The 26,355-nt window shown below is 25.8% G+C and overlaps 8 protein-coding genes across 17 annotated transcripts; 4 read left to right on the top strand and 4 right to left on the bottom strand.

Moving 5' to 3' along the window:
• The first annotated feature begins 4 nt into the window (after positions 1-4).
• LOC124954685 (testis-specific serine/threonine-protein kinase 3-like) lies at positions 5-2,234 on the top strand. Its single transcript, XM_047507958.1, has 6 exons — positions 5-168; positions 260-429; positions 527-676; positions 853-1,126; positions 1,247-1,420; positions 1,504-2,234. The coding sequence occupies exons 1-6, from the start codon at positions 10-12 to the stop codon at positions 1,711-1,713; spliced, it is 1,137 nt and encodes a 378-aa protein (XP_047363914.1). The 5' UTR covers positions 5-9; the 3' UTR covers positions 1,714-2,234.
• LOC124954619 (glycerol kinase-like) lies at positions 1,780-4,862 on the bottom strand. 3 transcript variants are annotated; one of them, XM_047507816.1, is made up of 10 exons: positions 4,539-4,861; positions 4,128-4,386; positions 3,849-4,066; positions 3,535-3,747; positions 3,337-3,447; positions 2,908-3,164; positions 2,590-2,795; positions 2,359-2,496; positions 2,199-2,276; positions 1,786-2,092 (listed from the first exon to the last, which is right to left on the bottom strand). In XM_047507816.1, the coding sequence occupies exons 1-10, from the start codon at positions 4,617-4,619 to the stop codon at positions 1,995-1,997; spliced, it is 1,659 nt and encodes a 552-aa protein (XP_047363772.1). In that variant the 5' UTR covers positions 4,620-4,861; the 3' UTR covers positions 1,786-1,994. The 3 variants fall into 3 exon arrangements, with proteins under 3 accessions (XP_047363783.1, XP_047363772.1, XP_047363793.1); XM_047507827.1 differs by lacking the exons at positions 2,199-2,276; positions 2,359-2,496 and having other exon boundaries at positions 1,780-2,092; positions 4,539-4,862; XM_047507837.1 differs by lacking the exons at positions 1,786-2,092; positions 2,199-2,276 and having other exon boundaries at positions 2,359-2,500.
• A 135-nt stretch (positions 4,863-4,997) lies between these two features.
• LOC124954643 (2-methoxy-6-polyprenyl-1,4-benzoquinol methylase, mitochondrial) lies at positions 4,998-6,763 on the top strand. The gene is made up of 5 exons (XM_047507894.1): positions 4,998-5,606; positions 5,689-6,101; positions 6,207-6,295; positions 6,374-6,497; positions 6,576-6,763. The coding sequence occupies exons 1-5, from the start codon at positions 5,423-5,425 to the stop codon at positions 6,663-6,665; spliced, it is 900 nt and encodes a 299-aa protein (XP_047363850.1). The 5' UTR covers positions 4,998-5,422; the 3' UTR covers positions 6,666-6,763.
• Positions 6,764-7,009: 246 nt separating this feature from the next.
• On the top strand, positions 7,010-8,815 carry LOC124954655 (optic atrophy 3 protein homolog). 2 transcript variants are annotated; one of them, XM_047507910.1, is made up of 5 exons: positions 7,010-7,131; positions 7,230-7,328; positions 7,494-7,683; positions 7,769-8,268; positions 8,653-8,815. In XM_047507910.1, the coding sequence occupies exons 3-4, from the start codon at positions 7,542-7,544 to the stop codon at positions 8,260-8,262; spliced, it is 636 nt and encodes a 211-aa protein (XP_047363866.1). In that variant the 5' UTR covers positions 7,010-7,131; positions 7,230-7,328; positions 7,494-7,541; the 3' UTR covers positions 8,263-8,268; positions 8,653-8,815. The 2 variants fall into 2 exon arrangements, with proteins under 2 accessions (XP_047363866.1, XP_047363857.1); XM_047507901.1 differs by having other exon boundaries at positions 7,769-8,702.
• Positions 8,343-10,740, bottom strand: LOC124954679 (centrosomal protein CCDC61-like). Its single transcript, XM_047507946.1, has 7 exons — positions 10,453-10,740; positions 10,230-10,312; positions 10,011-10,162; positions 9,576-9,772; positions 9,195-9,488; positions 9,011-9,094; positions 8,343-8,951 (listed from the first exon to the last, which is right to left on the bottom strand). The coding sequence occupies exons 1-7, from the start codon at positions 10,619-10,621 to the stop codon at positions 8,875-8,877; spliced, it is 1,056 nt and encodes a 351-aa protein (XP_047363902.1). The 5' UTR covers positions 10,622-10,740; the 3' UTR covers positions 8,343-8,874.
• Positions 10,741-11,051: 311 nt separating this feature from the next.
• LOC124953674 (beta-1,3-galactosyltransferase 1-like) lies at positions 11,052-22,270 on the top strand. 6 transcript variants are annotated; one of them, XM_047505538.1, is made up of 6 exons: positions 11,052-11,173; positions 11,260-11,325; positions 12,203-12,449; positions 13,105-13,370; positions 13,444-13,718; positions 13,829-16,111. In XM_047505538.1, exons 3-6 carry the CDS (start codon positions 12,203-12,205, stop codon positions 14,253-14,255), a joined length of 1,215 nt encoding a protein of 404 aa, XP_047361494.1. In that variant the 5' UTR covers positions 11,052-11,173; positions 11,260-11,325; the 3' UTR covers positions 14,256-16,111. The 6 variants fall into 6 exon arrangements, with proteins under 6 accessions (XP_047361494.1, XP_047361670.1, XP_047361415.1 ...); XM_047505714.1 differs by having other exon boundaries at positions 11,057-11,325; positions 12,203-12,392; XM_047505459.1 differs by having other exon boundaries at positions 11,058-11,325.
• On the bottom strand, positions 16,289-18,922 carry LOC124953418 (G patch domain-containing protein 4). The gene is made up of 2 exons (XM_047504803.1): positions 18,697-18,922; positions 16,289-18,173 (listed from the first exon to the last, which is right to left on the bottom strand). The coding sequence occupies exons 1-2, from the start codon at positions 18,743-18,745 to the stop codon at positions 16,684-16,686; spliced, it is 1,539 nt and encodes a 512-aa protein (XP_047360759.1). The 5' UTR covers positions 18,746-18,922; the 3' UTR covers positions 16,289-16,683.
• On the bottom strand, positions 21,367-26,026 carry LOC124953472 (adenosine deaminase 2-like). Of its 2 annotated transcripts, XM_047505031.1 has the most exons (5): positions 25,633-26,026; positions 24,471-25,065; positions 23,999-24,319; positions 22,984-23,331; positions 21,367-21,580 (listed from the first exon to the last, which is right to left on the bottom strand). In XM_047505031.1, exons 1-5 carry the CDS (start codon positions 25,835-25,837, stop codon positions 21,568-21,570), a joined length of 1,482 nt encoding a protein of 493 aa, XP_047360987.1. In that variant the 5' UTR covers positions 25,838-26,026; the 3' UTR covers positions 21,367-21,567. The 2 variants fall into 2 exon arrangements, with proteins under 2 accessions (XP_047360987.1, XP_047360898.1); XM_047504942.1 differs by lacking the exon at positions 21,367-21,580 and having other exon boundaries at positions 22,342-23,331.
• Between the last annotated feature and the right edge of the window lie 329 nt (positions 26,027-26,355).

Genomic DNA, 26,355 nt, shown 5'->3' on the forward strand with positions numbered 1-26,355 from the left:
AAGTATAAAATGACGTCAGTGCCGCCAGTAAAGACCAAAGGAACGAACGAAGTTCAAAATTTGGATGAAAAGTATGGAGAAAAGTCAAATAAAAGATTAACAGTACTTGAAACACATGGTTATGCTATTGGAAACGTAATCGGCGTGGGTTCTTATGCGACAGTCAAAGTATGTGATTCAATTTATATATACAAATTTTTTAAAAATTATATATATATATATATATATATATATATATATATAATAAATTTTTACGCAGGTTGCAATATCAGAACGACACAATAGTCAGGTAGCGATAAAAATAATTTCGAAGTTTCAAGCACCAAGTGATTATTTAAAAAAATTTTTACCTCGTGAAATTGAGGTTGTTAAGGGATTAAAACATCCAAATTTAATTCGCTTTTTACAAGCTATCGAAACGACACATCGGTTAGTAAAAAATTTGATTTTACACGTTTAAGAATATATCAATTTGCATAATTATTAATGAACAAATCCTTGTAACAATGTATTATATACAAAAAAGGGTATATATAATTATGGAGTATGCACAGAATGGTAGTTTACTTGACATTATAAGACGCGATACTTATATCGACGAAGGTCGCAGTCGTCGATGGTTTCGTCAACTTCTTGATGCCGTTGATTATTGTCATGAAAAGGGTGTAGTTCATAGGTAGATATTTTACATCCAATAGACATATATATATATATATATATATATATATATATATATATATATATATATATAACTATACATATATATATGCATATATATATAACTATACATATATATATGTATATATATATATATATATATATATATATGTGTATATATATGTATTTGTTTAGGGATATAAAGTGTGAGAATTTATTAATGGATAATAATTTGAATATTAAATTATCTGATTTTGGTTTTGCACGTGGTCATATGAAACCAAAAAATGGAACATTACCTCTTAGCGAAACTTTTTGCGGTAGTTACGCATATGCATCACCGGAAATATTGAAGGGTATACCTTATCGACCACAGTTATCAGATATATGGTCTATGGGCGTAGTACTTTTTGCCATGGTTTATGGACGACTTCCTTTTGACGATACAAAATATACTCTTCTTTTAAAGGTATTCAAATATATTAACAATGATCAAAAGGAAATTAATTATGTATCAAAAGATTACATCGCCTTTAATAGATATTACTTTTAATTTTTCATACTTCCATGAGTTTTTATTTGAAATTAGCAAGTACAAAACAAGATTACATTTCCTAAAGAACCAGATGTATCTGAAGCTTGTCAATCCCTCATTAGTCGTATACTTGTAGCACAACGCCATCGTTTACTTATTAATAACATTAGAAAAGACATATGGTTAACTATGGCCAGTGTAGCTATGCAAACATCTGCTATAAATGAAGTAATACTTTTTTTTTCTTAGAAAAAAAATGTTTAATATATAAATAATATAAATAATATATAACAGTTAAGATATATTTATAGAATGATTCATCAATGGCAATTGAACGAACAGAGTCTAAAGAAAATCATACAGAACATATGAAAACTAAGAACGATAAAGATTTACTTAAAATCCAAGACGCGGAAAATACCAAGAATATTAATACTAATACTTCTAAATATGATGTCAATATTCAATTGCAAAATGCTTTAATGAATGATTGTTATAATCAAGGACAAAATCGAAATTAGTATTTTGTATAATAAAGTTATTTTTACATAATGAAAAAATAGAAATTATTGATCATATGATAGAATGTTAAAATAACATCGTAATTTTTTTTTTTTTTTTTTTTTTATTCATTTTTAGTTAGTATCTACAATAATACTACTTTTACATATAATATTATTGACAATATTACTTATACTCAGCGCTCTTTTATGTCTATATTTATTTTGAAAATTCACAAAAATGCATCACCTTTTAACACAAACAAATTAAAAGTCTCTGTTCATAATATTTTATTTCTAAATTACATGAAAGATCTATATTTTGCTAGCACAAGTAAAATCATTGTACCGATTATAAATACACCAGGTGCTGTTACTTTATGCATGTATTTAACATCATCTGTAAATTGATATTTGTATATATATATATATATATAATATATATATTATTTGTTACTTATAATACAATAGAAATATATATAATATAAACATCTTTTATTTTTTACCATCTATATCAGTAATTGTATTCCATCCTAAACTTCTTTTAATACCTTCTTTCCATTGTGAATATAAGATATTACTTTCTACAAAATGAATACATTTTATTTACCTATAAATTATGATATTACATATAATATTACAATAAAATATATATGTATTAATTACCATCTTCAGTTATAGTAGGTAAGAAGATGTCACTAGGTATAATTAATTCTGATTTTATATTCCATTTACGTATACCTTCTGCACTACCTGCAGCAATTGCAGCTCCAAGTGCAGTTGTTTCAGACATTAATGGCCTAACTTTCTTGTAAAAAGGTTTATTTTATTATACATTCCTATTATATAAAGTAATTATTTTTAATATAATAATAATTACATATAATAGTTACTTACTCACTGGAATCCCAACAATATCAGCTTGCATTTGCATCAATAAATTATTATTAATCATGGCACCATCTACTAATAACTTGGACAATGTTACTCCTGCATCGTTTTTCATGGTTTCTAAAATATCTCTTATTTGAAAACATATAGATTGCAAAGTTGCTTTTACGATATGAGCACTTGTTGATCTTTCTGTGACTCCACATATAACACTAAAAATTATAGTGCATTATTTAATATTTTTACTCATTTGATATAAATTTTTTTATAAATGTAGAAATATTTTCTAATCATTTCTAAGACTGGGTAATACTTTTTGTTTACCTTCTAGCATCTTTTTTCCAATATGGCGCATATAAACCTGAAAATGCAGGAACAAAAGTGACGTGACTATCGGTAGAAACGCTTTCTGCTACAGTTTCACTTTCTTTTGCATTTGATAACATTCCAAGATTATCTTTTAACCATTTAATAACAGCTCCAGCAAATGCTATAGAACCTTCAAGAGCGTACACTGGTGTTGCATTTGGACCAAATTGATATGCAACTGTGGTTAGTAAACCATGAGTTGAATCTACAACCTGTTATATGTAAACAATATAAAAAAAAAATATTAATTAGAAAAAAAAATTGCATACACTCTGCTTAGTTTTATTATATATATAACATATAACACTAATTAATTACAGTAAGTTTTATATTAAAAAAAAAAAGTAATTTAATAATTTAATTAATAATATAAATACATCTTACAGTAGTGCCTGTATTGTACAAAAGAAAGCACCCAGTACCGTATGTACTTTTAGCTTGTCCTTGTTGAAAACATGATTGACCTACGAGTGCTGACTGCTGATCTCCTAAACACTGAAATATAAAATAAATTTTATAAATGCACCTAACTTTTTTTACATAAAAAAAAAACATGTTACTAAATAAAAATATATGACATACTCCAGATATTGGTACACCATGAAGAATATCATCCTGAATATACCCATAAATTTCTGACGAACTTCGAATTTGTGGCAGAATACTTGATGGTATTTGAAAAAATGATAGTAGTTTCGGATCCCATTGTAAAGTTCTAATATTCATGAGCATAGTTCTTGAAGCATTTGTAACATCTGTAGTGTGAACACCACCATTTACTCCTCCAGTTAAATTCTATGTTTATATCAGAGATAGTATTATGTTGGGTAGAGGTTTGCTATCATTGTACTTTAAGGTCCATCATTATCATCTGTAGAAAAAAACAATAGACTAACCCAAATAAGCCAGGTATCTATTGTCCCAAACATACATTGTTCATTGGCTAATGCTTCTTTGACTTCTGGTACATTTTCCAGTAACCATTTTATTTTTAAAGCACTAAAATAATGATTGATAGGTAAGCCACATAGAGACTTCAGACAATTTTTATTTTGGTTCCTTATTCCTTTTAATATGTCATCTACCATAGGAGTAGTTCTCATATCCATCCATACTGGAAATTATTCATAAGAAAATTAATTGAATTATAACGAACACATTAAACATATTATTACCGATTGCGTTATACAATGGTTTTCCTGTAACAGAATTCCATACAACTGTTGTTTCTCTTTGATTTGCCACCCCAATAGCAACTATATCAGTTGGATCTATAGTCAATTGCTGTAAATTAAATACAGTTTGACGAAGACATTCTCTAACTGCATTTAATATTTGTATAGGATCTTGTTCAACCCATCCTTCCTTTGGATAAAAATGAGTGATTGAAATTTGATGATAAGTTAATACTTCGGCTGTCTCCGCAGCAAATACCTACAAGTAGAAAAAATTTGAAATGATACTAAAATAACTGATTTATTCTGTTATATTTATAATAAATTTTATATATTTAAGAAAAGAAAAAAAAACGACCCATTATATGAATTAATAAATAAAGATAAGAGAAAAAGAAATATATATTATACCAAAAATCTAGCACTACTCGTGCCTTCGTCAATTGCACCGATGAGAGGTCCATATCTACTCATGGAATCATTTTTATTCATTTGCCTGAATTATTTGAAAAACTTTTACTACGATTATTGTTTATTCAATATCATCCGATATTTGAATAGGAATCATTGATAATAAACGAAACGAATGTAATCGCTTATAAAACGAATGAATTTGTTTACAAAAATATAGTATAAAAAATTGATAAACAATAAATATCCCAATATACTATTCTCATGGTAAATACATTTATATCTATGAATCTATGAACCGGCAATAACTACCTTCAGCGCCCTCTAGAGTTAAAAATTAATCATAAGTTATTCATAGATCTTACACATTATAAGATATACTCTACTTATTATTTTTATTTATCTTTATGTATATACATACATATATACATATACATATACATATATATATGATTAAATTTTAATATTTAAAATTAGTAAACAACTAATTATTCAGTAATTTATTATTCATTAATATTCTTCAAAAGTTTAACGATAAGATATTCGTCACATTTTAACACTTAAATTTGAACATCGTATTACAATTAGTTCTCAAATATTTCGGCGCTGGAGTTGTCAAAAACAAGTCTTTTTTTTTTTTTTTTATACTTTCTGATTATACATTTGTAATTTTTACAAATTAACAGATTATACTGACTCTGCCAACTTAAAAAATTATTAATGATGATCTATGTCATCAATAAATTCTTAACATTTATAAACATTTGAACATGTACCTATTATTTATTTTTTGATATTATTAAAGCTTTACAAATATATATAATTATTGTTAATTTGAGAATTGTAAAGTTTTATCTTTTGTATTGCACTTGTATAATTCAAATATGTTGACTCAAAAGTATCTTTATTTTAATACGAGAATACATCAAATATTATATAAACAATTAAAAAATTTCTATTTTCATAAATACAATTATTCTAAAGCAAATGATGCAAATGTAGAAGATGGCGAAAGAATGACAGATTTTGGTTTTAAAAAAGTCAAAGAAAGTGAGAAAGCTAAAGAAGGTTAATGTTATTATAGATTAATATAATATTTTTAATTTTAAATTAAAGTTATATGTATTATATTATATTCTTATTTTTCTAGTTCATACAGTGTTTGAAAATATTGCAAACAATTATGACAAGATGAACGATATAATGAGTTTAGGTATTCATCGGCTTTGGAAAGATATATTCATTCAAGAATTAGCACCTACTCATGGAACTCGTCTCTTAGATAGTGCGGGTGGTACAGGAGATATATCGTTTAGATATATAAATTTTTTAAAAAATACTAAAAATATTAATAATGTAGAAAGCTATGTAACAGTATGTGACATAAATGAACATATGTTAGATGTTGGTAAAATAAGAGCAGAAAAATTAGGATATACAGTAGAAAATAACTTTAACATTGAATGGAAAAAAGAAGATGCTGAAAACCTTAGCTTTCCTGATGAATCATTTACAGTATATACAATAGCATTTGGTATAAGAAATGTTACTCACATTGATAAGGTAATATCATTGTTACTGAGAAATTTTATTTACAAAAATATAAGTTCATTTATATTAATATATTTTAATAAATGCTTAATATAAATTTATTGATTTCAATTATAGGTGCTATCAGAAGCATACAGAGTACTCAAACCTGGAGGTAGATTTCTATGTTTAGAATTTACTCATCTTGAAAATGATTTTTTACAATGGTAAATATAACACCTATCAAATATAATGGATTAGTTTGAATAAATTAAATGAATTCTAAAATAATATATATTTTTCAGGCTTTATGAACGATACTCTTTTCAAGTAATACCAGTGATAGGTACATTAGTCACTGGAAAATGGGAGCCTTATCAATATCTTGCAGAAAGTATAAAAAAGTTTCCAAAGCAAGAAGAATTTAAAGTAATTATAACTTCTTTAATCATTTTCTAATGTATTATGGTAATTCAATTTTATTACAATATTATGAATTGTTTACAGCACATGATAGATACGAGTGGTTTCAGAAATACTAGTTATAAAAACTTATCTTGTGGCATAGTAGCTATACATTCAGGATTTAAAATCTAAAGATAATAATATTGCTATAAAAGTAAGAATGTAAATAAATGTAAAAGAAAAATCTACATATTTATTATGTTAACATTGCATAAAAATTATTTTGTGTATGTTGTGTAACTTTTGTTTTTGTTTCACTATAACAAATAAAAGGCGTAAGTAAGAATGGTTTTAATAAACGGATGTATTTTAATAGTTTGATTGTTGCTCACATTGCTGTATCCATAACTTTTTTTTTTTAATTATCATTAGAAACAATTTGAAAATAGCGCCAATTATTATATCTACTTGTATCAGTTGTCCAATTGAAGCATTTTTATTGGCGAATCAGAAAACATCGTATATTCGTTATGGTTAGTTCACAAGTTTAGGCAAAATATTCATAGTGAAGTATAATCGATTGATTCGCGAATAAACTAGATATCATTTATTTTAGTTTTAGAGTAAAAGTCTGACATGAAATATTAAAAATGGCTAGGTAATAGTATTATTAACGTATATGTGTTAATCACAGAGATATTTGAAAATGATTATTAATACAATAATTAATTTATTATTTTATTATTAATTTTATAGCATTCCTTTTTATGTAACATTAATAGCGATTTGTATAATACCCTTTATGAAGCTATAATATAGCTGTCTACTGTACTTCCAAATAATTTTGGAAATGAGGTAATAATCCTTTACAAAGATAATTAAATATATTATTTTTGATATGATAATTTTTATTAGATGTGCTTTTATTTTCTGATGATTGATGCACTAATAAAAATTATATGTTTAATATTTAATATTATAGTTTAAATAATATCACTTATTTGATTTATATAATTACAGAATATAAGAGAAAAGATTTATGTGCTTTATTAAAATCTACAACGAACAATGGTAGTAGGCGTATTTCCTGTTCTTAAATTAGGTGTATTATTTATTAAACAAATAAGTAAACCTTTGGCTAAGTTAATAGTTAATCAAGCTAAAAATCATCCTATATTCCGTAGATACATTATTATTCCACCTGCTCAATGTAAGTATTAACAATATAACATATAATATGAGATAAAAATGATAAATTTTATTAAAATCAATTATTATATTTTTTGATTGTACAGTGTATCATTGGGCAGAAGTAAAAGGTAAAATGTATATGATGAATCTTGGAAAACCAACAAAAGTAGCAAAATTAAATGAAGCTATGGCAATAGAATTAGGAGCTAGTTTAATGGGAGAAGTTATTATTTTTAGTCTTGCTGGTGCATGTGTAATGTTAGAATATAATCGTCAAGTAACTAAAGAAGCAAAAAAAGAAGAAGCCCGTTCTGCACAGATACAAAAATTTATAGATGATATTAACTCATTACAACAAAGTAGTATACAATTAAAAAGTGAAGTTTTATCTTTACGAAATACTGTGGTACAATTAGCAAAAGGTACAAAGTATGAACTAGCTGAACAATCGATATTAACAGAGATTGATAAAAAGATTGATCAATCACAAAGTACAAATACAGAAATAACCGCAGAAACAAATGATACAGAAAACAAACAATCACTGATCCAACGTGCTATAATATATTATGAGAATAATTTTAAAATAGATAGATAGAATTAGGTAATTAGAATTATTTATTTTTATTTGAAATATGTGATAACTCAGAAATATTTTCCAATGTGATTAACAAAAGAAATTTTTTATGTTTCGGTCAATAATAATTTTTTTTCCATATAATATTATAATTTATGTATCTTATGTATATTTTGTATATATCAGAAGTTCTTTCAGATATATAAAATTGTATTTTAAAATAACAGGTTGTCTCTAATAAAGCCCTGGAATATTATTTATTTGTTATCAGGGCATTTTATTCTAGTTATCCTATAAATTTGTAACTTTACATTGCTTTCTTACTTCTGGAATATAGAACATATACAATATAAAATTTATGTTTGATGTTAGTTTTATTTTTTTTAAATTATTATACTTCATTTTTCATAGGAAAATAATGTAGAAAACTAAAATTAAAGCAAACTGAGGTAATCGATTAGTAAGACATGCTTATTGTTGTCACTACCTTACAATTTTACATGTAATTCTAGTCTTTTGATTAATACTGACATAATTTGTAATTACTATAAAAATCAATAAAAATTTTAACAAATAAAGGTATGTATTTAATTTGTATATACATAAAGAGTAAATATTACTGTATTCATTTTTTTAACTTAAATTAATTCCCTCTTTTAACATTTTTTGAAGTGTGTAAATTCTTGATTCCAAATTTCCAAAATCAATCTCTGTAATACAAATGCAAAATTAATATAATAATAAAAAATTATAAGTATATAATACAAACTTGATTCTTTAGAGGAAATGTAACGTGATTTTACAATGTTCCGATTCGAAGAATTTTTAGTTTGAAATGACTCCACTGAACTTCCTGTAATTTTTGTCTATTGATAGTAACTTGTAAATAATTATTATTTTAATATGGTAGAATTTTATATTATTGTACAAGAAATTTAAATTATCTGTAATACCAGGTGACAGGCTAGATGTTTTAAAATGACCAGAAATAGAAGGAGATCGACTTCTACTTCTTCTATTAATGGAACGACGACTATGCGAAGAAGGTGGAGGAGTCCGACGTTTAAACGCAGGACTACCATCACCAGATCTTCTGGTAGTAGACTCAGTAAGCTGACGTATTTTTAGAGACAATACAGCATTTTCAGCACGAAGTTTTTGAATTTGTACTCGAAATGATGTTCGTTCTTTGGCAACGCTATTTTCTAATGCACTTATTGCACTTGCTAATCGTCTTATACCCTTTCCTGTATTATTTAGAAATATAGATAGATAATGAAAATGGATTCATGTTATCATTGTTATCATGTTCATCATTGATTCCTTATATGTACCTCCATTAGAGAGTTTATGATTTTCTTCAAGTAACCTTTGATTTGTGATTGTAAGTTTCTCTATTCGTTTTTGAAGGTCTTTGTTCATACCAGTAGAATTTAATCTTTCAATTTCAGCTTGCAATCTTCTTATTGTTGCTTGCAATATTGTTGGATCAGGCAAACCACAGTATTCCAAGGGCAATGGATAATGGATTCTTAAGGTTGTTATATTCGAGAATACTTGTTTTACCTCCATAGAGATCAATTTTATACATATTGCTTGTATTTGATATTATATACTACATTGTGTTACAAGCGATTAGAAAAAAAAAAAAAGAAAAGAAAATGTTTCACTAGATACATATATGTAGAAATATTTATTCCTCAAGTTAATATCACATTCAAATTCGTATATCTATGAAAACTTTAAGAAAAATTTATTTTATTACTTACCGATCAAATTCTACTGTATATGTTAAAATGAGATACCGTCGATTATTTGCCTTATTACTCATAGCTGAAACAGAACTACTATCAATTTTGCGAGAACGTAATAATTCTAGATCCTCAAAAGTCAATAAATCCAATGTTATAGACTCGCTTGTCTGTAAATTACTTTTTATTATTAACATCGATATAAATTTGATTTAAAGATAAAAATGTTATGATTACTTTTAATAGTCCTGATTGTAGCATTGCGACAAATACGTCAAACTGTTTATAATTTCCTGTTTTATGAGTCAAATTTTCAATATCTTGATATATAAAAAAGAAAGAGAAATATTATTCTTATAATAGTAATATAAATATTGTAAATAAAATTTATATAAATAAACGAGACTTATGTAAATTAAAAAGCATTTATAATAAAAAGAATAAAGAAATATTAACGAACATGCAGTATCATAAGATGATCGCCAATCCTCAGCAGTAAATTTATCAGTTATTGTCAATTCCAAACATCTTTGACATCGTTTAAAAGCCATCACTTTCATTTTTACGACATATTCTTTCCCTCCTTTAAAAGCATAGGTGGTCACTAAATTAGATCCCGATTCGTTCATATTTAAAAATATAAGAGGATATAAGAAAGATCTAACAAAAATATTCTAAATGTATTAAACGTAATGGAAAAAAATGAAATAAGATCTTTTTATAGAAAGTGCGAAATTGTTATTATACGTAATCATATCGTGATGTAATATTAGATATTTAAATTATAATTTTGTGTATATATATATATATATATATATACACATAAAAATCTACGTTTATGGATGTTGTAATAATATCAAATTAATATCATAAAATATATAATAGTTCCTAGAACGAGTAACATCAAAGGATTTTGATTGTCGATGATTTAATACGTTGTATTAAAGTATTGTCAATTGACATTTCAATTTCAATCTCTCATCGGCAATGTCGTTGTTTGTAATAGTTTTGCGAAATAATACATAGAGATACGTAGATGGCGCCATTGTATATGTTTCCGCAAGAGGGGAGTTTCCAATCCATGAGTATACTATGCAGTTAGGAAATGGCAGTAGGAAAATGTATAGTATAATATATGTAGTGTGATATATCGAAGATCAGCGTCAAAGCCTATAGCATTCGTACGTTTTCTCTCTTTTCTATGCGTGATTACTTGATTAACGTATATGATGGTCAAGTATTTGATGGAATGAATATCCTTATGTAGAGCCTCACAAAAGTAGTAAATGGAGTGGTATCAAATGCGGCATGACGTGCTCATCGCGTTTCAAAAGTAAGCAATTGTTTACATAGTATTCTTTGTCATTTATATACTCCGGTCTTTGTTGCCAAGTACAGCTGATCGTAATGGCAATTCAATAAAAGATATCACGATACAGAGAAAGATTCCTTTTCTTTATGTAGCATTGAATTGGGGAAAAAGTTTCTTCGTATTCTTTTGGCTGATGACATTATGATCGTATAACTCTTATAATATTAATCAAATCCGGTAATAATTTGAATAGTAACATGTAACTGAGTATTTTTAAGTAAGCTTATGATTATATTCGTTTATTTATTTAAAAGTTATTACGTCTTGAAAATGAATGAAAATTAAGAAGAAATTCGATAAATTTTCAAGTTTTGCTACAAAAAAAAAAAAAAAAAAAAAAAAAAAAAAAAAAAAAAAAAAAAAAAAAGAAGAAAAAAGGAAGTATGTGAGTTAGGTTGCTAAGAAAATTTGTGATATTTATTGACTTGATAAAATGTAAATATTTCCGGTCTAGTTAAATATTGATTTTAATCTCTATTATCTTTATTATTTCCTAAGATTATATTAAGCAATCAAGAAAAAATGGTCGATATTAATCAATTCATGAAATTTTATCTCAAAAATGGTACTCAATAAAACTTAGACACATAATAAATTTCATTTGAAATGTTAAAGAACTTGATTTACTTTTGCATTAAAAATATGAAGAAACTCTTTCTTCAATCTAACATAATATCGAATTTTTACATATTTTAGTTGTACATTTTACAAAAGGTAAGGATAAATAAATTTAATTTTTTTGTGAAAATTCTTATAATAAAATAACAAATAAATGTATGTATAAACACGTATAAACATTATATGTTATTATATTTTTATTATATTCTTCATTTTTTAGATGGACCGACTTCGACTGTTGCCCATGGAATTGCCATCTGCTACCAGCATAAGCAATAATGGAAGTGTTAAAGGAAATATTAAAATTTCTTTTGTCAAGAGATTGGTAGTCGGATTTGTAATCTTGGCTGTGCTAGGCCTATTATATGTACCAGCATATCATTCAGCTCAGGGTCCATTTTTAGGCTTAGGTGAGACTCCATGCTCTACAGAACCTCTCAGTGGTTCGCACTTGGTAGCCACTGTAGGTATGCATTCATTAATGTTGCTTGATCACACATTCAACACTTTTTGCATTAGATTGCTCAAATATATATAATTCATAGAAATTATAATAGAACTATTATAGCGTGGCCATAAAATATTATTTAAACAATTATCAATATTTAATCAAAATTAATGTTTTTGAATAAATGAAAATCGTACCACATTTAAAAATAACATTGAAATATTTAGTTAACATCAGCAGATTTTAACAGGTTTAGTATGTTGATAAGTTTGCACTATGGTATGTTTTTTTAAAGTTTATTTTTGATTTTAGTTATAAACATTTAAGCATCATTGTGCTTTTAATAGCAATATTCAAAATTAATATCACATATAAAAAAGCACAAAACTTAATTATTTGTTTATATTGCTTTGAAGCTTTCACATTTTATAGTGCATTTATTTAGAAAAATTCAAATGCAATTTGCAAAACAGTTTAAACATAAGATTGAATGAGTTTTATAAATGAGGATTAAATTGTAGAATGCTTGAGCTATAGTAGATTTGGGGAAAAAACATATATTTATATGCATGATAATGCCAACAGCTATAAGATAGTTGAGTGATGAATGTGATATTTTATATATATATATATATATGTATTATTTATTCATTATAAAAGTGTTTACTTTACAGCACAGTTACCTGGTTGGGCATATAATACTTCAAGAGATGTTAGAAATTATATTCATCCAGGAAATATTACTTCCATTTTGAATCCATTTGCTCTTTGTTTACCACCTCCATATTTACTTATAATTATTTGCTCGTCAGTGGCAAATTACAAAGCCAGAATGGCAATTAGAAATACTTGGGCTAATAAAAATAATTTAGATGTTTTATATAATTCTACAGTTAAAGTTGCATTTCTTCTGGGACAAAGTGATAATGATACACTCAACGTATGTATGTGTGTGTATAATTAAGTAAAGTTGTATATAAACATAAAATTTTGCATTGTGCGTTTGTTTGCAGAACTTTATAATTGAAGAAAGTTTTCAATTTAATGATATACTTCAAGAAAAGTTTTTGGATACATATAATAATTTAACATTGAAGTCTGTTATGATATTAAAATGGGTCACTACAAATTGCGAAGAAGCTAAATTTATTATGAAAACAGATGATGATATGTTTGTAAATATAAATCTTTTGATGAAAACCTTGCAAGCAAGAACACAGTCTAAAGGTGTTTTACTGGGATCTCTTATTTGTAATGCTAGACCAATATCAGATTCGAAAAATAAATGGTGAGTATTTCTATAAAGAACAAAGTTAATTCGTGGTTGCAATAATATTAATAATTATATGAAAAATTATATAGAAATGTATTCAGTAAAGAATATTTTATATACATTAGGTATATGCCAAAATATATGTATCCTGAAAAGGTTTATCCTAACTATCTATCAGGTACAGGATATGTTATGAGTATCGATGTAGCTTTTAAGTTATATCAGGCAGCTTTGATAACACCTCTACTTCATTTAGAAGACGTTTATATTACGGGTCTTTGCGCAAAGCATGCAAAAATACGTCCTATTAATCATCCAGGTTTTAGTTACGCGCAAAGAAAATTGGATCCTTGTATACTTAATAACTCCATAACTACACACAAAATTAATGCATCTACTATGTATACAATATGGAATAAAATGAATAATAATACGAATATATCTTGTAAGAAACGTACTCGTACAGGTAAACAAGTTGTTAGCTTAAACAGAAATGGTAGAAATGTTGGTTATTACATGGTGAAAAGAAGAGCTATTAATAGATGTGTTTAGCACATCTGATTAGAGCATAATTGAAAATATCGGTATTATCTCATGTATCGTACTGTATATAAAGACAACATACAGCATATCTTAAAATATTATTCATATTACATGTCACAGAATTTTCCAAAAGATTATTGCCTTATATGATTTTAAAAAAATGAGATCTGCAAAATTTAATATTTGCAAAAATAGTATTTCAATTGAAAATATAAGATATTAATTATTTCTAATATTAAGCTTTATACTTAGTGGTAGGTAGTGATCGATGTAGGCCTTCCTTTTCCATTTAAATCAAATTGTTAATGTGTTATTATGAGATAAAGATTTGTACTTGATATTTGAAAAAAATTTTTATATTTTTCCATTTATGCCATAGTAGTTTATAAGGAAACACTGTCAATTAGATCTATGTGTATCAGTTATTGACTTATTTTGCAATGATATCTTATCATTTACTTTCAGCATATTTTTACTATATGAAGCACATCAATATATATATTAATAATTAATAATTTTCTATTCTGATATTTTATATCATATATTCATAGAAAGTGAATTTTGGTGAGCTTCTTTCAATGTAACTTTATTATTAGAGCATATAATATTATAGTTGAATATTTGTGATTTTCTTAGACGATTCCTATTTATATCTTATAAGAAATTTATCGAATTTTATGAATATCTTATTAATCAGAACAGAACAGAACATCTGTTGTCCCCTCCTCTATCTATTATGATAATAATGCATCAATATATATAAATAATGTTTTTGTATCTTGTATTGTGATTTACAAATAATATCCTAATTTAAATTGAACTAAAAAAACATTTATTACTAAAATATTATATTTTGTTCAATTTAGAAATTGATATATTCTACTTAATTTATAAGATATAAAAAGAAAGCGAATAAAAATCATAACTTTGTTATAATACCTTAAAAGATACACCAATAAAGTGCTTCCTTATCTTCTGTTATGATATTTTATAATAATGATATAAAATAGAAATATAATAACCGCAGAAAATTGATATTTACAAAGAAATAAGTATCTTTTATAAATGTATTAGTCTTTAATATTTTTATCTTGTTTTAAAATTTCCGTAATATTTTTATATATAAAAAAAAAAAAAAAAGAAAAAAAAAAAGAACAGAAAACATTTTTATCAAGAACAGCATACATTCCATTACATTTTAACTAAGAAATTTAATAAAAAATATAAAATTAATAAACTTTTATCAAATTAAATTCAATAATATGATTCCTTTAAATATGTCCAATCGTGTTTTTATTCTAGGAATATTAAATCATTAATATATGTAGTTAACATGTAACTACGTACAATTTAAATAGTCTTGAGAAGAAAAGATTTATATAAAGAAAATTAAATTATTATCAGTAAATTAATATTTAGAAACAAATTTCGGAGACAGCTTAAGACAGCTTATCTTACATAGTTTTAGATACGATCAAAGCGTAGAGGATTTTTATTATTTATTAATTAAAATAAACTATATTGTTTGTGTGATTAAAAAAAATGTCAATTTTCCGATTAGGTTGAGTTTACGTAATTTATTATATATTTCAAAATATTATTTTTTTCCACTATTATAATATACATATTAAACCGTTTGTAATCAAAAAGAAATATATTCTTTTATTGTAAATTGATATAGGTACATTTATGATGCAGATTTATGTACAAATATTATCAGATTATTAAATTATATTAAATATGAAAAATTGTGTTCCATGACTCATACAATTGTATTTGATATACATATAATACGATTATAAAAAATTACAAGAGAATGTTAAAAGCTTATGCGCATTTGTGAATAAATGTATTACTACTTTGGCTTTTATTGCTTTTGGATAGAAAATCTAACCAGCAAAAATTTGTTTTTTCCTTACACAATTTTAATTATAATCAATTATAGAAATAATATTTTAATTATAATCAATTATAGAAGTGATAAATGATAAAAATGAATAAAAAGAAGTTTATAGAAAAATATAAAATAAAGTGAACATAAATACCTATAAAAAATAAAGTTTATTTTTTACAATCTTACAGAATACAAGATATATTTTTATAAAAAGTTATTAAGATATATTGAAAGATAACATCATTGTTACATCAGAATTATCAAATTTGATAATAAACGATTGTAAACTATAATGATATTCAATAACTATTTTACCTAAATGCACTTATTCATTTTTTGCTTTAATAATTATTAATAATGTTTATTATCATTTTCAATTCATGCATAGTATCACTACACATGCATGAATTCACTTACTTAAACTGTCTAGGCAATTGTAACACACTTTTTTTTTACATCACTTAATACAACTAATGTCACTTTTAGTAGCAAATGCTTTTCAATATTATTGTACTACATCTTTATTATAAGAATATTATGAATTTATATGCTAGTTCTATCTTGATCATTATTTGTTTTTTCAATTTTATTAGTTTCCTCTTTATCTTGTTTAGATGATCTTTTTAATTTTGCACTAACATCCTCCGTAATATTAATGGCCATCAAATTCTCTGCTATACAACTTAATTTATCTTGCGATTGAATTGAAGTTATACGTCTCTCCAAGTTTAATTTTTCTTTATTTTTTTTATGAAGACGATGTTTCTTCTTTTTCAATATTCGTAGATTTAATCTAGATGCTTCGTGATTACAAAATACATGTTGTGATTTAGTTACATTTGCATTAGAATTATCTTCTTCGTTTTTCTTATGTTCATCATTGCAATTATCAAAGCTCATCCTTTCCATTAATTTTATAATCTTTCTGTTATGATATTTTAATTTTTTTACTGTAGGATCATTTGAACTTCCAGTATTAATATCATTACCATCTTGATGTTTACTTCTTTTTGTTTTTGATTTTAATGAATTATTATGTTTAGAATCACAACAATGACTTTCTTTATATGGAGTACTACTACTACTACTACTTTCTTTTATCATGCTTTGTTTATGATGCCTTTTGTGTTTTTTAATTTTTTTCTCTAATATTGAATTTGCAGGAAGCGGTATGTCATGAACTTTTTCTGATGTTGTAGTCTCTAAAATATTGTCATTGATAAATCCATGATCAACTTTTACTCTTCCATCTTTACTTCTCTTACGTTTTCGGCACGAGCTCTTTTCACTTTTTAATGCACTTGAACTACTACTACTACTGCTATTATCATTTATATTACAAGAAATAGTTAATAAACGTGTTAAATGTTGTATATTTTTTCTTTCTTTCTTAATTGTAGCTTTAGATTTTATAAAACCATTTTCTTTACTAGAGGATACATCTGTAGTTGTCAATGTTGCATTTGCATTATTACTATCTATTTTATGTCCACCCTTACTAAATATTTTTTCCATTTCTAATCTAGCTTTAGCTCTTTTACGAGCTAGATGGTTCATTAGATGCATTAATTTTTTTTCATGTTTGGCAACTCTTTCCAATTTCCCATTCATGTCTAAACCATGACGAGCACCTTTGTGTAATGTTCTACCTCCACAGGCTTTAAAAAGTTCTTCGTCTGTTAATATTGGAATCTTCTTAATGGACTCTTTCTCTTCCTCTTTTTCTTGATCAGATTTTTCTAATGTAATTAATTTTTCATCTTGAAGCACGTTAAGTTTGCGAAAGTTATTATATTGTTCTTGTCTTGATTGTTTTGCTTTTAAATTCTTTAAAGCTGTATTCCGATCAATAACGGAAATAGAAACTTCATCATTTTCTGAAGTGACCAAAACATTTTTGGCAGCATTATTAAACGCAGTTTGCCACCAGTGAACTTCTTTCGATGGTTTGTATCCTATTCCTTCGCTATTCAATTTTAATTTTGGCTTTAAAGCTTCCGTTATTCCATTTTCATTTTTACCTAGTCCTTTTCCTATTTTTGATAATAAAATACAAAGATATATCCTTAGAAAAATATATTAAAATTGTTGATACGAAAAGGTGTTTCAAACGATATACAAATAAAGAAGGTACAAAATGGAAAAAAAAGGAAAAAAAAAGAAATATCATTCTAAAAATAAAATCATGATTAAGTGGCTTGGATGCATAAATCGAAATACATCTGTGATAAAGAATCATGTATTCCATTATACATAATTATTGAGTATACATTATAATCACAATACATGAAAAAAAATGCATCATATTATGATCATTTTATATTCAATTAATTACAAATTTTTTTTTTTTTTTTTTTTTTTTTTTTTTTTTTTTTTTTCCCCTATTAAGAAGGATAAATTCTCTTTTTTCTTTTTATTACAATTTACGCAGGGCACAGATACAACAACATATTTATATTAGATACGAAAGAAGAAAATTAAGGTTAAGTAGTATTTTAATCGAATGCATAAAGTAACATATTCGTTGCTTATTTATAAGATCTTTCAATATCGTACCTTCCGTCCAACCGTATTTTAGGAGTTGAGCTTTTGCAAAATTCGCCATATTAATATATGTAACTTTGATAATATGAAATACACATATTTTTTCTAACAGTTCAAGAATATAAAAAAGCACATACGATATTGACGTACCCTCAAACTAAGCTAATCGAAATACAAATGACCGAGATAACACGTTAGATATTGATACAAAATTGTAGGACACACTTGTCTTCTCTAATACATCAATACACACCAGGTGTCTCTTTGGTTCTCAATTATGAAATCAACCAATCGGTGAAAGTCATTGACAAATATTCCCTTTTCATTGGATAAAGTAGACATTTTTCAAATTGTATTTACAAATTATGTCCTGTACGATTGTAAACAATTTTTAATTTTTTTGTTGTTTCACCGAACAAAATATATCGATAGATAAATACATAAGAGCCAGTAATTATAAAAGTGATATAAGTCATTTGAAATATTAAGAGATATTTTATTTCGCATGTTATTCTTAAAATTTTCATATTAGGTATATGCATAAAAGAATTTTTTTTTTTTTTCTCAAGAATAAATATACTTACCTTTTTTTTATTTGTTTCATCGTAGAAATTTAAATAATAATTCACATTTAAATATCCAAAAAATATCTCAAAATGAAAACAACAAAAAAAAAAAAAAAAAAAAAAAAAGAAAAAAACATAAGTTATAATACTTCAACAATAATATTGGATCATGCATACATCGATAACTCGTAAAGAAAAATGTCTTTTATGTAAAAACTATAAGAATCGATTATTGTAAATCGATATATTCGAATAAAACCCGTAATAGATAAATCTACGTCGAACCGGTTATTATGGTGAATTTACTATTGAATAATTTAATAATACGAACAACATAAATCGAGGAAGAAAATATTGATAAGGATGAGAATAAACCGGATGTTTTCTAATAATGGTGTTGTTAACGTATCGTTATACTTCGTACGACGTTTTCTATTATTAAATAAATAAAATAGTGAATTCTTCTCGCTAGAACGTTACGTTATCGTATACTTGCGAACTCTGCCTATTTTTCTTTTTTTCCATTCTTTCTTTCTTTCTCAGAGTATATAATAAAGTACTTAGAGTATCGTACAGATCGTATACTAAAAGAGAAAGAGAAAGGAAGAGAGAAAGAGAGAGAGAGAGAGAGAGAGAGAGAGAAAGGGAGAGAGATGGACATTTTACCGGTGAATTTTAAAATTTTTAATTTTTGCGGAATTTGGAAAGAGCAAAAGGACAAAAATATTTTCAGACGTCTCGTTAATCTTCTTCATGGGTATCGATATGTGGTATACGTTAATAAATTATTTTATAATATTTGTTATGGAGAGAGTGGATTAAAAGTTTCTTAACAATTATTCTTTTTCGAATTTTTTTAAGTTAATTTCATTGCCAACTAAAGATAATATAGGGATCATAAACTTTCTTACAGATTATTATATTTCTCATTTTTTTTTTTTTTTTCTTTTTCACAGATCAATGATACTAACGATAATATTTTACATCACTTTAATACAATTTATAGAAGTAATAAATTCCCTTGATAATCTTGAGGACGTTACGGAAAGTATTTTCATGACATTCACATACATCGCTTTGTGTTTCAAATTTCTTAATTTTCTCTTGAGAAAAGAAAAATTATTAATTTTATTGAATCTCTTTCGTGAGAATATATGTCATCCGAGAAATTTAACTGAAGAGAAGATTCTGGATAATTATAGTCGCAAGGGTACGGAATATATCAGATAAATAATAATGCGGACGTATATATCTGATGTACTTAAAAAAAAAAAAAAAAAAAAAAAAAAAAAAAAAAGAAAAAAGAAAAAAGAGATAAATAAATATATAAAAATACAAAAGTATAACATTAATAATTCAATTGTGTCCACGATAGCTAAATGGTGTACTCTTAGCTTCATGACTTTGTGTCAGTCGACTGCATTGGCACTCATAGTTGCTCCTATCATGGAATTACATCATTCTAACAGAGCTTTACCATGCAAGGCTTATTCGCCGTATTCTATTGAAGGATTACATGCTTATTTGGCAACATATTTGATTCATGCTGCATCTATTATTTATGGTATACTTCTCAACGTATCCTTCGATTCTCTTGTATACGGTTTGACCCTTCATGTTTGCGGACAAATAGATATTCTCTGCGAACGTTGCATGCAAACTGTTCGAGAAGGTAATTCAAATGAAATAAAAGCATGTGTTAGACATCAAGTATTTATTCATGATCTCGTAAAAGGAATAGAATATTTGTTCATTTGGACGGTAGCCTTTTTATTATTTTTCAGCTTGATTACATTTTGTACTACCATCTTTCAAATGTCAAAGGTGAGATTTTTTCTCTTTTTTTTTTCTTTCTTTTTCTATTTATAGACGCAACTGAAAAATTCATTTTGATATATACGATTTTATTTGAACATTATATATATATATATATATATATATATATATATATTTTTTTTTTTTTTTTTTTTTTTAGAAAGATCCTCTTACTATGGAATTTTTTTCCTATGTCTTATATATTGCCTGTATGATGTTCCAAATATTTTGTTATTGTTGGTACGGCAATGAGCTTCGATTAAAGGTATATCTTTGACAGAAATAATTAAGTGTTCGAGAATATGTTTATTTAATTTATTTTTACACTTAGGGCAAAGAAGTCGCTAATGCTATTTATAATAGCGATTGGGTAATGTCAACACAGAGTGATCGTAAAAACCTACAGTTCTTCATGAGGATTAGTCAGAAAGAATTGACTTTATCTTATTATCGAATTTTTTCTCTTGATCTCGACGTTTTCACATGGGTGAGTAATTACAAATTACTTTTTACAACTGTAAATATTACAAAAGTAAAAAGTTAATATTCCGCAGATACTTAAAACATCCTATTCGTTGTATAATATTCTTCAAACAATGTCGTATTAATTGTAATCGCTTACATATCGTTTTTTATTTATAAAACAATATTGTCTCGTCCATAAAACGACGTTAAGAAATAAAAAAAAATTCTACAAAGAGAAAATAAAAAGAAAGAAATATGATATGATAGATGTATATCAATCCTATTATATAAGTTTTATATAAGTTTTATATAAATTTTTTTCTTTAGAACATTTCTATTGCAAATCGTTTTTATGAAAATGTTGAGGAACATTGATTCTTATTATCGATAAAAACTGATTTATATCGTTCACGTTGCACCTGTCGTTGAATTATTTATCAACTATAATTACGCACTACATGAGTCTGCACATTTCTCGTTGCAATAATTATGATAAAATATAATTTTAAAAAATGAATTGAAAATGGCTTTTTTCATGTCAAAAAAAAAAAAAAGAAAAAAGAAAAACAAGGAAGAAAGACACGATATCGTTCTTTTTCCACTTTGGTAATTTGCATAAGAAATAAATCTAAAGTATACAATTATTATTATATGTAACATCAGAGTACGTAATTATGTTTTAAAAATATCTATAGTTAGAAAAAAAAAGAACATAAAGAAAGAAAGAAATTTCATTTAGTTAGCATTTATTTCCTTCAATTATATTCTATTCATTCATTATTTTTTATCCAGTATTTTCTTTCTTCTATTTTTAAACATACACTATAATAGTAAAAATTGTTGTCAACACATTCACTAGAAATGAAATTAAAACGAAACCGATTATTGCCGATTCAAAAAAAAAAAAATAATGATATTATCAAATTTGTTTTTCTAATACTTTCTAGGTGAGATTAGAGCAATTTTTAAATAGTTTTTATGTAAATTTTCAACTAACTGAACTAATTAACTAATTTAATTAACTAACTAATTTAACTAATTAACTAATTTAATTAACTAACTAATTTAATTAATTAACTAATTTAATTAATTAACTAATTAATGATCGCAAATATGTAATTGAAAATTAGTAATATTTATAGTGAGTTAATCATTTTAAGATTCTGTGTAAAAATTGTTCTTTTTCCACTTATTTTGCTTTGAGAATTCACTTTTTGAAAAAAGATTATAATTATAGTAGAGAAAATATTTTTATTACAAAATATTAAAGAAATCGCGATATCTAACTACATTCTTGACAAGAAAATACCGAGCAAATAATAAACGACTAATATATCTCATCCATGATACGCAAGATAAATATTAATTAAATGATTATGCTCGTATATGATAACCATTGTATTAAATTTGTCGTGCTTGAGACGAGTTAACTACTTTATCTATAAAATCGCACCATTTCTTTTTCCATAATATTGAAGCATAATTTTTCTGTTCAGCATCCATATTACTGTATATAATAGAATTAAGAGCTAGCTGTTTTAGAGCCCTTAAATCAGAATTTTGCGACATGATTCCCATGAAGGCTAGATAAAAATCGTAGCTTAAAGCGTTGCTACCCCAAAGTCCAGGATCATCGTTCGAAACGATAACAGGAAAATTATTAGCAAATAATTGAGCCGCTGGATGATTTCTAAGATCCTTTACCAAGTTCAACACTTGATTGGAAATGGGATTGACCTCGACGGCGATCCCACGTTGTTTTATTATTTCCATTACCAGTGGATGTTTCGTTAAAGCGTATCTATGTACACATATACGTTTATATACGCTTGTGTAAGAGTATAATAATAATAATAATAATAATAATAATAATAATAATAATAATAATAATAAATATATATTAGTTAATAATATAATAATTAATGCTAATAATAATATATTAGTTAATAAATGATGCGTCACAATTTTCAATATTTTATATTTAAATAAAAAATTTGCATTAATATTTTCCAAAAGTATTCTTAGAATTTTCATTAATACATATTAGTGTCATTTATTTAAATATAAAATATGGAAAATTTTCACACATTATTTAATGATACTAATCTAATAATAATAATAATAATAATAATAATAATAATAATAATAATAACAATAATAATATTGAATTTTCCAGGAAAATAGAAATCATATATCGATACGAATAGATTAGATTACGTGTTGTATCTTATGGTTAATATATTTGACGAGATAAGAGAATTTGGAAGATGTATTTTGTCGTTTTGATTATTGAAACACGAGTAAACGATTTAAAATTAGACGCGTTATTCTTTTGAGTAAAGTGAAAGGATAATCGTTAATGATGTATAGAAATAAATAGATTCCGATAAAGTAATGAAATCCATTAGCATAGTCATTGATATCTAATCTCATATTCACATAAGACCAATAGAAATTCTTTTACTCACCCATGTCCAATACGTTTAGCACCTAATAGAACAGCATCGATAAGATTTTCATCGGTACTTGAACCATACCAACCAGTTTCACCAGCATGGAAAAAATAATCGATCGATGGATTGAGATTTCTCAATTTATTGGCGAATACAGCCAACGGTTGTCCTTTATCTTCTTGCCCAACTAAATCGAACCCGGCTAAGAACGTTGGAAATTTTTCTTTCAAAGCTTTCAATATCGTTAAATACTCGTCAAATTTATTTTCATCTACTTTACGATTTGGGGCATATATCAGTTTGGCGCCAACGAAGTTTGGATAGTCCGACATAAATCTGACAAGAGAGAGAGAGAGAGAGAGAGAGAGAAAGAAAGAGAGAGAGAAAAAAAAGAACATACAAAAATAAAAAAGAAAAAGATAAAAGAAATAAAATAAAATAAAATAACAAATAAGACTATTGTTTATACGTTTTTTATGATATTAACCTTTCCGTAGTCTTTTTATAAACCATCGCAGTTTCGAGAGATGAGTAGACGGTGCCATTGAGCTCGTACAAATTCGGAAGAGTGCTACGAATTTCGATGTACATGATATTGTCCATGTAATGATCTTTCAATGCTTCGTAATAATGATCCTCATAAACTGGTTTATAAGAAAGCATTGGTGTAATGAACTCAAATATTTCTTTGAACTTAGACCAAACTTTATCACTATCTTTGTAAACCATTTCAGGATTTTTCGTTAGCATAGTCATTTGTTTATAAATCCTTGAATTAATCGTGTCAACGATACTTTTGTTCTTTCTAAGATCACTCAAAAGTTTCCACGAACAATCGTCGTTTGGTTTTTCGAAAAATCGTAATTGAAGCAAATTTTTCGATGATTCGCAAACATAAAGATTTGGTCGGAACGTTATATTCCAGAAAATCCAATCGGCTGAAACGAGTGCCGTATCGTGTGCGTGAAGGACAGCACCTTTCGGCATCGCTCGAATGATTTTATAAACTTCCGAATTTTTTATCTCCGTTCTTGCCTCTAAGAAATTACGTCCAGGCAGAAAAAGACTCAAGTTTTTAAAAGCTGCAACAAATTTTTACGCTATCTTTGTCTATCTTTTTATTTTTACTGAGATATATTTACCTAACATAATACGCCCATTATAATTTTTAACACATAACACTGTTAATGTCTCATAATAAATGATAATAAATGTATGATATTAATGAATAAATTATCAATTGCGTCAAGATGATTGATTTTTTTCAACATTGATAATATCTGTTGTTTTTTTTAATTGTTCAAAAATATTATATTAGATATGATACATACGATATTTATTTTATGCTTTTATATTTATATACAGATTAAATTTAATACTCGATATTGTATCTTTCGAGATATTATATACATGTTTGCTAATAACAATTGTTATGTGATATCTGTAATTAAAAAAATGATACTCGAAGAATTTCTATTATCTTATATTATTATCGAAAATAAAAGTTTGACTTGTCTTTCTTATTTATCATATGAGTAATATCTTTTTTTAAATTATACATCTATGAATGATTATCATTATCGTTTATTAGATATATAATTAAATATAATTATTGTTAAAGAGAAAAATATGTAAAATAAAAAACAAACCATTTTCAAGTTCGGCCCGTTTTTTCGCCATTAGAAAATCATTAGCGATATATTCGTCATATTTCAAATCTAGTTGACCGCCAAGCATTGAGTTTTGTTCTGCGGTAAGTATTTCAGCTCGTATTTTCCAATAATCATAAGGAATTGAATTTGTAGTACACAAAAAACAACAAATCACAATGACCAAAACGATTGGTCCATTCATGATTACGATAATAATTTAATTGATCACTTATTATATCATTAAAATTTTTATTCTTTATTTATATTAAAGTTTAAATTCCGATCGTATTTATAATAAATGTATATCAAAGAAACTAACTTCTCAGATCTGCATGATCTTTATAAACACCGATCGCCTCGGTTGTTCACGGTCTACTGGCTCAAGTGTTCGTATCATGACGACCAATTATAGCAATCTACACAATCCAACTATAACATACATTTGTCCCTTTTTTTTATTTGCATTTTCTTACATTAAATACTCATACATAAAAATACACATCCATAAAAAAAGACAAAAAAAAAAGAAAAAAGAAAAAAAAAAGAAAGAAAAAAAAAATAAAGAATTAGATGCATTCATTATAATGTCAAAGTTATTTAAAGCGTCATGATAGTTTTAAGAAAATTTATACTAATCCTTTATATTCGTATGATAAAATTTCAATGGACAAAGCATATTTATTTGGGAAGAAAAAAAAAAAAAGAAAAAAAATGTATTAT

This window comes from Vespa velutina, chromosome 1 (genome assembly GCF_912470025.1).
Source record: "Vespa velutina chromosome 1, iVesVel2.1, whole genome shotgun sequence".
Taxonomy (NCBI): Eukaryota; Metazoa; Arthropoda; class Insecta; order Hymenoptera; family Vespidae; genus Vespa; species Vespa velutina.